This window comes from Falco peregrinus, chromosome 8 (genome assembly GCF_023634155.1).
Source record: "Falco peregrinus isolate bFalPer1 chromosome 8, bFalPer1.pri, whole genome shotgun sequence".
NCBI classification, from domain to species: Eukaryota; Metazoa; Chordata; class Aves; order Falconiformes; family Falconidae; genus Falco; species Falco peregrinus.
The window spans coordinates 9,635,425-9,647,377 of NC_073728.1; the positions used below are offsets into that span (position 1 = coordinate 9,635,425).

At 47.3% G+C, this 11,953-nt stretch overlaps 1 protein-coding gene across 6 annotated transcripts in view; it reads left to right on the plus strand.

Moving 5' to 3' along the window:
• Window positions 1-7,477, plus strand: part of FN1 (fibronectin 1) — a 54,982-nt gene extending 47,505 nt beyond the window's left edge. For 4 of the 6 annotated variants that reach the window (XM_055813034.1, XM_055813037.1, XM_055813039.1 and 1 more), the window contains 7 exons: window positions 784-1,250; window positions 1,825-1,963; window positions 3,402-3,566; window positions 4,774-4,899; window positions 5,492-5,598; window positions 5,900-6,010; window positions 6,458-7,300. In XM_055813034.1, coding sequence (XP_055669009.1) covers window positions 784-1,250; window positions 1,825-1,963; window positions 3,402-3,566; window positions 4,774-4,899; window positions 5,492-5,598; window positions 5,900-6,010; window positions 6,458-6,532 — 1,190 coding nt within the window. In that variant the 3' untranslated portion in view covers window positions 6,533-7,300. Of the gene's footprint in view, window positions 1-783; window positions 1,251-1,824; window positions 1,964-3,401; window positions 3,567-4,773; window positions 4,900-5,491; window positions 5,599-5,899; window positions 6,011-6,457; window positions 7,301-7,341 lie in introns of those variants that run through there. The other 2 variants (XM_055813035.1, XM_055813036.1) reach the window with 2 other exon arrangements.
• The last annotated feature ends 4,476 nt before the right edge of the window (window positions 7,478-11,953 follow it).

Here is an 11,953-nt window from a genome sequence, read left to right on the forward strand (position 1 = left end):
CTTGGGGGATACAATTTCAGGAGTGAAGTAATGTTATTTAAAATATCCTGTTTGCACCATTCAGCCACACCTTTTTTATGAGTTGAATAGGCTTTGCGAGGTTTTCCCTTCTAGGATGTAGGAAGTAAGATTCTAAAGTTATATTAATCACTTTTAGCTGTGTTTGAAGACTTAAGAACAGAACAACATGCTTGGTGCTTGATTCTCGCCTGGGTACCTAGTTGGTAATTAAATTAGGGTTAATGCTCACTTTATTGTCTAGCAAGTGATGGCATCAAAGGCAGAATCCATTCATTTGTTGCCCATTGCATTTTTCTTTACAATCTCCACAGTGTGATATTGAGATACCTGTAGCAAGAAAAGTACCAGCTGGATATCCAAATGTAATCAAGGAGCTAGTTTCTCACTACACACCAATGATTTTTCTTAAACTGGTAACCTGTGACTATCTCTTGTAATCCTTTCTTCTTCTCAGTTTGAGCAGTGGTGGCTTCTTTGGGTTGCAGTGTTCAAAACTGTTGCTCAGCTGTATGGAAAATTCATACCAACACACTTCTTATGCCTATGTATGGAAGATATACATATATTTATGTAGTATAAATATATTGAGAGCTACATGTTACCTTCACAATCACAATGAGGTCATAAAAAGTGTGTTGCATCTTGGGATGATGGCTAATCTTTGATGCTTGGAGCGGTGTACAGCATCCACTCTAGCTGTTTAAATTACCATTGCTAATTTGCTGCGCTTTGCTTCATGACTCCTAACCTTTCTTTGGCTAGATGAGCTTCCCACGTTGATTACCAGACCGCACCCCAACCAACCCGACATTCTCGACGTACCTTCCATTGATGAGGGGACCCCTTACCTCACAAACAATAGGTATGACAATGGAAATGGTATCCAACTTCCAGGCACCTCTGGGCACCCGCAGACAATAGGACACCAGGGTCAACAAATCTTCTTTGAGGAGCATGGCTACAGACGGCCTGTACCCACAACAGCAACTCCCCTTAGGCCAGGGTCAAGACGGCCCCCACCAAACGTAGATGAAGCAATTGAAATCCCTGGGTACCAAGTGCCTGTCATAGTCGAACCTTCGTACCCTCACTCCCGTGGGCCCAGGCACAACGACACCACAGGTCAAGAAGCTCTTTCTCAAACAACCATCTCTTGGAGGCCGTTGCTGGAGAGCTCTGAATACATCATCTCGTGTCAGCCAGTCAGCCAGGATGAAGATACTCTGCAGGTAACTGAACTTCTTAGCACAGGAGTGGCGTCAGCCTCACCTGTGGCAGCAGATGTCTCTTGGGAGTCTAGTCCCTTAGCAGTGTTAAGGGAGAGGCACTCAGAGTTAGCTTAAAGAGTCTTTTTAACACGTACCTGAGACCAGGAAGGTTAAATATCTCCCTCCTCTCCTTCATGGAGAAGGCTCCAGGATAAAACACAAGCCCTTGAAAACCTGTCGGTATCAGCATTTCACCAGGGAAGGGGGCAGTCAGGGGGAGGTGACTGGGAGTTCAGAGACTGAGGTGCTGCTTCTCCAAGCCAAAGACTCATTTAGCGCTTCTCCTTTGTCTCCCTCGGTTTCTGTTTCCCTAAAATGCTGGTAATAATATATCCTGCATGAACCATAGTCCAGAGTAGTCAAGTTTAACTTGGTATTGTTTGAAGTTCTCAGAATGTCTAAGAGGAATGGGCTGGCTCCATCATGGCAGAGAGCGTAGAAGTCAACCTAAGCACCCTGTCTTTCCTGTGAGTGGGGTGATAGCGAAGGAGTCTCCACTCTTCCCTTTTTGGTGACTTGGCATTGCCTCTTGCAGTTCAGGGTTCCTGGCACTTCCTCCAGTGCTACGCTTACTGGTCTTACGAGAGGGGCCACCTACAACATCATAGTGGAAGCCCTGAAAGATCACCGGAGACAAAAGGTGCTGGAGGAGGTGGTCACAGTTGGCAATACTGGTAAGTAAAAGCTTTATGGAGTCATGGGGAACCTGTGCTGTCCCTGCCTCATATCCCTTACTCAAGGCAACCTATCTTGTGCCCAGGCTTGAGAATAGCTCAGAGAAGAACATTCTCCTGACGGGGAGAGTCCATAGCAGGATACTAGGACAAGTGATTTGTGAGGTTTGCTCATTCTGGGTAACTGACGGACTGATCACGTGACTGGAGTTATTCTGATCTATTGTCTAATCACGAAGAATGTGCTTCGAGTCTCCACGCACTCCTCTAGGGTCAGTGCCCAACAGAGAGCAAGAGATCTGGTGGTATTTGCTGCTCTCAAAGGAAGTCGGGGATCACATCAGCGTTGTAGATCTTCGCTGCTGGGCAGGAATGTGTGGTCAATAGCAACATGTCATGCTTATGGGAAGTTGTGGTGGCCAGCTTAACTGCTCTGTCGCTCATTTGCCACTGCTTCTGTGCTGGTTATCTAGCAGCACCGCCAGACCATCCTGAAGGTCTGGCAGCAGGGCTGCCTGCCTGCAGAGATGCTGATTAAGCACAAACAGGCAGCACTTAGAAGCCATGTGACCAACCACAAGTACTTGTGGTCAGACACAACACTTGCCACAGCTGGAAAGCCCAGAGCCCACACACACCCTGTGGGACCTGGGCTTTGCTTTTACCAGCACAGGAGTCTGGTCAACAAGTCTCCCTCCATTTCCTCCTTTGTGTAATTTGAGGTCAAAAAGAGGAGAAGGAGAGGATGGGAGAAGAGGAAATGAAGAGTTAAGGATTTATTTTGTCTGCCCATTAAGCCTCCTACTGCTCCCACGTCCCTGGGAAATAAGGCTGTTTCTCTCCTTCCAGCACCCCAGTTACCTTGTATCTGTGACAGACTGAGCAGAGAGCATTAACTCTTGACCCTAATTATCATACACTGAACTGGTGATTGTAAAACACCCACCTTCCAGTGAAGGCAGACACCTAAGGTGGAAATCAATCTATCCAACAGCATGGTCTGGTCTCCTTCTCTTGTCCCCCAGCCGTGAGCTATATTCCGAACTGCCCAAAAGAAGTGCACATGCAGCTGCCGACCTCCTGCTGTTCCCCAGCATCACACAGCACATTTCTCTTAAAAACAGGCTAAGTCAGGTTGTTGCTCTCCAGCCGCAAATGCAAAAACTCACACTTGCTTGGAACTTGGCAAATCAAAATGAAAATAGCCTTCGTGTCAGGTTTTTTTATCATTCAACTGCTCTGACACATGCAAATGGAAAATAAATCACAGTGAGTCTGGACTGCTGACAGAACCATCGAGTATATGCCCGTGGGGTAGCTCCATTACTGCCAGGATATTGTAAGGAAAAAAAAAAAAATGTATTCCGTGAAAATCATTCTGTCTTTCAGTAGTTCCTATTGCTGTGTGTGATGCCTGTTTGTTCTCTTTTTGTTCCAGTGTCTGAAGGACTAAACCAGCCCACTGACGACACCTGCTTTGATACTTACACTGGCTCCTTCTATTCCATTGGCGAGGAATGGGAGCGGTTATCTGAAACTGGCTTTAAACTCTGGTGCCAGTGCTTAGGCTTTGGCAGCGGTCATTTCAGATGCGATTCTTCTAGTGAGTAGCTTGCTTTTGACCCTCCCCGTCTCCAGGCTCCCTGGGCACTAATGGCATGTTTGACAGTACCAACCTGATCCAAACACGATGCAAATGAATGCAGGCTCTTCAGCTGTTAAACCAAAGCAGTGTTTCGCATCATGAGAAGTGATGGAAAACTTTGGTTACTTGTGAGCTGTGCAGGTTATTTAGTATTGCCACTCACTGCATCAGCAACAATCAATATTGTATTAGTACGTATTGACTTTTCACCAAAGTTAAATGTTTCTTTCATTTTCCCTACCCTTGCCAGCCACGTCCAGGTAATGTGTAAAAGTCAGATAGGCAAGATGCCGAAGTGACAGTATCTGAGTAGCCATTTAATAAGATAGCTTTGAATATCAAATTATGGTTGAATCTTCATCTCCTAATTATATACATCATCACAGTGGGCCAGACAGAACTTGTGTGGATTTCAGTGGGTATTACAGCAAGTACCAAGTCTGTTTTGCATTGCAGACAGCCTTTGCAAAGGATCTTGTGGAACCAGTTTTCTAATTTTCTCGGTGGTGCTTTGAAGCTCTGTTAAGCAGGCGATACCTCTGCCAGGGCACCAAGTTTTATTCCTTGCAGGACTGTGTGGAAGAATATCAAACTTCATGTAAGGGAATAGAACAGAAGTCTGCGATGGAGTGGTTTAACGCAGCTCATATGCAACTAATTTAAATTATGCTTTTAAATTGTGGAGTAAGCTAAGCAAAGAGGGTATGTCTGCAATTTGCAGAGACTCAGAGGAGTGACTGCAGGGAAGGCACTTGTTTTACAGGATTAATACTTACATTTCAGCATTTGATACACACGGCTTACCCATTGTGTTTTGCAGTCTGTGATACAGTTTTACTGTGTGTTTGCTCAAAGAGCATTTAAAATATTTTCCTCTCCCTTCCTGCCCCATGTCTTAATAAGTTCCCTTTCATTTCTCTTCTTCTCCCCCTCCCCAGTCTTTGTCACATCCTACTTTCTCTTTTCCTAAGAGCCTGTAGCCATCCTCAGTGGTTAAAAGCTGCACGAGCTGAACCCATTTCCTCCCTGGGACTTAAATAAGCTGAAAAGATTATTTCTCCTGCCCCTCTGTTGGTTCCTGAGGAGCACCAAGCCGTTCTCCTCCTGCTGTATCACTGTAGCATGTGGGGTAACTCCTGCTTCTCCTGTTCCTCTGCCTTCCCAGAGTGGTGCCACGATAATGGTGTAAACTACAAGATCGGGGAGAAGTGGGACCGGCAAGGGGAGAATGGCCAGATGATGAGCTGCACCTGCCTTGGAAATGGAAAAGGGGAATTCAAGTGTGAACCTCGTAAGTCTCCTTCTGATGTTAATTTGCCCTCCCATTCAGAATGTTTCAGCATCTCAGGGCTGTTCCCATTAAGTTTTGGTCCTGCTGTGGGGCAAGCAGAGTATGAGTATGCCTGATTCAGGTTTTGGGGGCTGAATTGGTGACCAACTGAATCTGGTCTCACAAGAGCTAAAGGCGTAAGACTCGCATTGCCAAGCCTGAAAAGAAGAAAGCTCAGGTCGCAGCACGCTCAGCATCTGTCTGCCGTTGGCCCTGGAGCCACACAAGAGGGATATGTCACCGCACTAAGTGGTGTAATTGCTTTAATCAGTAACATGGGACTTTTCTGCAGGGCCTGTCACCTGAAGATCCTCTAGGGTTCACACTAAGGATTACACTGCATTGCTCTTGTCAGGCGAATACCCTCACGCTCTAGGTTAAAGTGTCTGGAGAGCTATAAAACTGAATGATATTCCCCTGCCAGTCAGTGAGCCTCCGGTCAGAAAGGGAGAGAGCACTGGCCAGAGGCTCCTGTTCTGATGACCAAGCTGCTCTGAGAATGCTTAAAGCCAAGCACAAGCCATGCAACTGAGCTCTGCCTGTTCCTCCACAGATGAGACCACATGCTATGACGATGGGAAAATGTACCAAGTTGGAGAGCAGTGGCAGAAGGAGTACTTTGGGGCCATCTGCTCCTGCACTTGTTACGGAGGACAGCAGGTAAGCAGGAGGGACTTCACATGCTGAACACGGGGAATGAAGAGAGGCGGCTGTTGCTGGAGTGCAGTTCTAAGACAGCTGGGTTTCAGGCCAGAGGCTGTCTAATGCCTGGCCAAAACAGGCCCGTGTAAGAGGGAAAACAGTCAGAGAGCTTATGTACTGGCATCAGGGCCTGCAGGATAGAAGATGGGAGTCACCTCACTGGTGTGGGTGGATCTGTAGCCGCATGCGTGAATACTGGCCGTTCCTCGGCCACCTGCATCAGCGTGATCTGACCGGCACACGTGTCCTGTTTCTCTAGGGCTGGCGTTGTGACAACTGCCGTAGACCCAGCGTGGAGGTGGTCCCCGAAGGCTCTGCTGGCCATACCTACACACAGTTTACACAGAGATACCACCAGGCCACAAACACCGTGAGTACACTTTCCTTCTCTGCCCTCCCTTACTGCAAGTCTGGTCTATGGCACAGATGCGTGGGGTCTGTGTAGGGCCCAGGAGTGGTGTGCAGCTTCCTGCTGGGCTAGAAGTGCATGATGGCCACCGGCGCAGCATGCCCTCACTCTGCACAGCACAGAACGCACGCTTGAGCTCACACTTCCACACAGTGTTCAGTGCCACACTCAGCGGCAGCAGGACGTTCTCATTTACTAGCACTGGGATGCACCTGCATGCTCTGGCTGAGGCGGTAGTGCATGCAGTGATTTCCTAGCCTTTACCTGCTGCTGTAAACCAGCTGTGTGCTTTGTGCTGAGAAAGCTAAAGAGCTACGCAGGCTGGCAACAATTCTCAGCCCAAACCACACCATGGAAGTGTCCCGTCCACACAGGACAGTGCTAATTAATTTCCTTCCCTCCTGACAGAACGTCAACTGCCCAATTGAGTGTTTCATGCCCCTAGATGTACAGGCAGACACACAACATCCACGAGGAAAGTAACATCCAGCAAGACTTCTTGCGGCAATGGCAACAGACAAACCAAAGTATAAATACCTATCTGCCACGATTACCATCCAAACTGGAGTGATGCTAGCAAAACTGCATCTTTTGAAAATGGCCCGCTGCTCCGGAGCCATTTTCCCAGCTTAAGCTCAACTCACAGCTTCTCCAAGCGCCACTCTTGGAGTGTTTCAGACTTTTCTCATGATTGATAGCAATTGTCTTGGTTTTGCTCAAAGTGTTGAATGCCAGTCAGTGTTTTCAAATTTAAAGGAAAAGGGGGGGAAGAATGCTAAATCACAAATTGGTGAGGGATTGTATATTAAGTGGGAGGGAGGGTGTAGAAATTCAAGGTTCCCATGCTATGCAAAGAGTATTTGAGGACAACATTACCAAAGTTTAGAGATAGGAAAGTCCACCAAACACTTCTGCTTTCACGTAAGCGTGCAGCCAGCAATAAGATAGGAACAGCAAATCCAATCACTGTGATATTTAAAATATGCACAGTCTTAATTCCTTCTCAATGATCCTAGTATTTTTCTAGCTGTATCTTTATATCTCATACTGTTATTTATCAGTTTTGTTCCCCTGACCTTCGAGTGTTTTTATATGGGAATAAAATGTATTGAAGACAGTTAGTATGCAGTTGACAAAGAGGAATTTGGTGTAATTATGATCAGTGATTATTTTTATACTGTAAGTGCCAAAGCTTTACTACTGTGGAAAAGAAAAAAACAACTCTTTTAATAAAAAGACTTACAAACCAGACATGTAGTTTAAGTGATTCTCTCTGCTACCATGGAATCTAGGATGAAGATTATTATTCTGAGCTGGAGTAACATTGCCTTGAAACAAGATGGAACAAACACCTCAATGAAGCACGAAGTAAACCTCAAGAGAATATTTGTAGAGCAGTTTGTTAATTAAAGACTTCCAGCTGCTGCAGCCCCTGCCCCAGTAAAGCGCAGAGACACTCTGAGTATGTATGCCACGCTGCAGGAGGCAGAGGCTTGCTTTGTGGGAATAGGTGGAGAGAAAGGGGGGAGGGAAAAGAAAGCATCCCCTGCTTTGCACATGAGCTGAGGTAGAGATGGTCCTTGATCCAGCCAGACGCTTAGATACCTAGAATCAAATATGCTCTCAGTGTCTGAGTTGCCCAAATTAGCAAGGCCATCCACACCTGTGAAGTTGCAAAGATTAACTATACCGGGACCCACTGACTCCCTGCCCTCCCTTCTGCTGGGTCTCAGACCCTGCTCCGTGCCTTGCCCCTGGGGAAGGCCACAGTTCACCCCTCTGCAACAGGATAACCTGCCTGTGACCATCTGAAAGGGTTCACAGAGGGGCTTTTGCACCCCTCTTTCAAAACTCAGCTGTTCCATCTCCATTTGCAAAATTCAAATAACAAAATTCAGAACTGAGGCTGTTTAGGTACTACGGAGCAACACCCTCAGGCACTGCTGCAACAGCGTGCCGGAAATCCTTCCCTTACCTCTGCACAAAGCTGTAAAAAAATGGGAGGGACAAATAGCACCTGCGTCTATGGCTGCATGTTAACAGGCAAAGACCGCTTTTGAACCTGCTGTGCTTCCACCGTGTGGGGTGGGGAAGGAGGTGAATGAAATTCTCCTCAAAACCTTTTTTTAAAACAAAGCCAGTCTTGATTACGATGAAGAAAGTTAGCAGCAAGTCCCTTTTGCTTGCGCTGCCAACGCTGCAAAAACCTGCACAGCATCTGCAAATACAGAACGTGAAAGGTTCTGTCGTGATTCCTCAGGCCACATTCCTCTCTTGGAAACAAGCACTGTATTACTCAAGTCGATGGCTTTCTCTGGATTGAATAAAGCATAGCATGAAAATAAAATTTGGCTTCTTGACATGAGAAACACACATGGCAGTTGATTGCAGAGATCGCTATCTATAGAGCAACTGAAACATTTGCAAGTAATAAAATGATTGCAGCAGCAATCAGTTCTATCCCACCAATGTTCAAGAGCCAAATGAGTATCTAAAATACTCGAGAACTAAAACTGGCATAGACAGACACAGAAGAATACTTTCCTGTTAAACTGGATTTCTATTAATTTGTCTTTCCCAAGGGAGTTACGTATTTCAGACCAGAGACCAATTGCAAAGATCCCTCCTTAGCCACTGCATCGCTAAGCAATTCGCTTCGCAGACACACAGGAGATGCCCACCTGAACAGGAGTCATGTGCCATCTCATCTTCTCGCTCTAGTGTCCCATCGATTTTAACAGCAACAAACACCTCCCCCTCTCCGCAGGAAGCATTAGAGAGAAAATGATTTAAACAGCGCATTTACCTAAGCTCCCTGTAGAGGTCTGTCCAAGCCTTAAAGCATGAGGGTTTACGCTGCTGACAGTTTCTGTTTAACATTTACTAGCGTAGCGCTGGGTATTTTGCCATTCAGCTAAATCTTTTATTTCAGTCCCATTTGCAAACCACTAGCAGAGCGCAGCACAGGGGCCGTTGAAACTTGTGAGATCCAAGTATCAACCACACATCCTTCCTTTTAGAAACAATCAGCAACAAAAAGAACCAAGGTTATTGAAGGTTCCCATGCTTCACCCAGGCCAAAGGAACAGCAACCGGACCTTAAAACGCAGGCTTGATTTATATCCGTGGTCACTTGAGCACTAAGATCCAGCCCAAGTTACCTCCAAGGCAGGGGCAGCAGCCCCTGGTAGCAGGGAGCCTTCAGTTGCCCAGAGCTTCCAAGACAAGGTGCTCACAGCTACGCCAAGCCCTTGGCTGTTTTTTCCAGAAGAGGCAGCACGTCTCCACATGGTTGGTCTTCTCAGCTAACTCAGAGCTTCAGTCAGATCACAGGAACAACCAGAGTCAGGACTCTGCTCCAGGAGGAGCCCCTCGGTGGCTGAAGGGAAGAAAATTCCTCTGCTACTGACCGCAACGGGTGGGAATGATTGCTCCCTGCTCTCCATTTACTTACACGTTTTTGGGAACTGTTGTCCTGCCAGCACAGGACCGGCCAGGGCCAAGGCACCACACGGTGACAGTGCAAAACAGAGCCTGGCAGCAGCCTGCTCTTCAAAACACATCAGCTGAAGGGCGCAGACCTATCCCTCGTGAGGAGAGACATGCTCTTCCCTGTGGGAAACAGATGCTAAGCAGAGCTACACATTTTGCTTTGAATCCTTGCAGATATCAAAGGGAGAAGTCGCTCGTTCAACTAGCAGGGGATCAGCACACCTCGTAAGGAACCATGACGGAGCAACAGCCCTTTCTTACAAAGGGCCACCCATCTGGCCTGCGGCACAGGGAAGGCTTGCAGCTCTTTAGCCTAGCTGTCAGCAGGGACCTGCTCCTGGAGGGGCTGGATCCCCTCTTTAGGGCATCCCTCAGCAGCTCCTGACCTGACCTCCCAGAGCAGCAGCTGCAGCCCGCGCTCCTGGGGACTCCTGCAAGGGCACCCGTAGCTCTGTGCCCAGAACAGGAGCCAGTGAAGTGCCGGGCCTTCACACACCCCCAGTTTCCTTCAAGGGGACAGCTTCAGGCTAGTTGAAAATGTCACTGCAGTGCAGGTGACAAGCCAAGCTGCGGGGCATTCCTAGGAGATCACCTCACACCTGGAAGTAGACCGGAGGTTTCTTTATCAGCCATTACAGAGCAGTGAGGCAGGGTAGCCAAGGACACCCACTTGGGACATTGGACACTTTTGGACACACAATTCCCCGATTCTGTATCGTACCTGTATGTCCCTTAACCTTACCATAGGCACAGCAGGAGGCAAAAGCATCCCTCTGCAGATGCTGTGAGGTGTTGTGTATTTAGGAGATTACAGGTTGCTCAGCACAAGTAACACAGCAGACAGGGCCCTAGATAGGGATCACCTTAGTTAGACATTTACTAGCACCTCATGCAGAGATCTCACCTGGAAGATTAGTACCCATTAACTTCCATCAGTAGATTAAACAGTGCCCCAAGGACAGCAAACAGGGTAAACAATAAGCAGGAATACAGAACAGGAGCCGCCAGCTGCTTACTACCCTTCTATTTTAGCTGACGCTTTAGAAGATGCAAGTAAAGAACAGGCTAACAGATTCCTCACAGCACAGTACGTACCAGCCACAGTCAAAGCAGCGTGACAGCAAAGATGATGTCAGGAATAGAACAGTGGAAGAAAGCGAGTCTGGAGCCCAACTTTTAAAGTAGAAGCTAATAAAACTGACAATCCATGGGAAACAACAGCACGGAAAGCAGTCAGGCCAAGGCTTGGGTTAGCACAGCCAACAGGCGAGCCATTAAGCAACAAACCAGTTTTATTTTGGATTTCTGTCTTAATCTGGGCCCAAGCAGTAGCATCCCCTGTACACTGTCCTGCCTAATCCAGCCACTTATAAATAATCCACTGTAGACATCAGAAAAGGAAAAACAATCCACTGTAGAAGTCAGAAAAAAAAGAGACTGCTCCCCCTCAGGCCCAGAGCAAGGGCAGTGCTGGGCAGGCAGAACAAGGCAGGTAAGGGGAGCGCACGTACACAGAGCAGATGGAATGACCGCGCTGAAGGAAACCCAGCGCATGGATTATCGTCTCTTAAGTGACTCCTATTCCCTAAGAAGTACCTTTGCTTTGCTCAGTTCAAACCAACCTGGATCGAACAGGCAGTCAGGTAAAATAAAATGCACACCCACGGTCACGACAAATCAACATGGGAGCCAGGAACACAACCCGAAATTTCCCCTCTTCCATGTCCATCTCCTACCTGTGCTCCCCTGCTCCTGCCTGAGCGAAGGGCACGCAGGCAGGCTTTCTGCTCTGCGCCAGCTGAGATCTGAGCCGTGACAGAAGCATTTAATGCAAAACCGTGGACTGCTCCTTGCCAAAACTGAACAGATTTTATAAAATGGAACTAAAAAGAAATAAAGAAATCCCTTTGAAATGGTCACAGTGACTGCCAGCGAAAACGTGTCTGGGCTGTTATTTTATTCATGTCACTGTGCTCCAGATCTTCACTTTGTTTTTCTAATCAGAGTTCAAATCTGCTTAATGCAAATTGTGCACAATGGAGAAGGGAAGTGGCTTCAGGCAAGATGCTTCCCAGATGCCTGCCTGTGAACTCTGGATGGAACTCCCCGGTATGAGAACAAGCATGTCAAACTCGCAGGAATGAGTCTTTTACCTTGGAGAAAGCAATCCGACACTGCTTCCCAGCCCAAAGCAGGACTCTGAACACCAAACCCCAAGGTTGCCTTGCACAAAGGACCTGCTCCTCTCTCCTCACAGAGAAAAGGATAATGGATTAGAAGCGCCTGGAGAAACCTACCTGCTTGACTCCAAGAAAAAGCAGCTTAGTTCAGTTTACAACACAGATTTTTATCAGTTCATTAAGAAGTTGGGCATAAGCCAGGCTTTCATACCATTCCATAGGCCTTCTACCG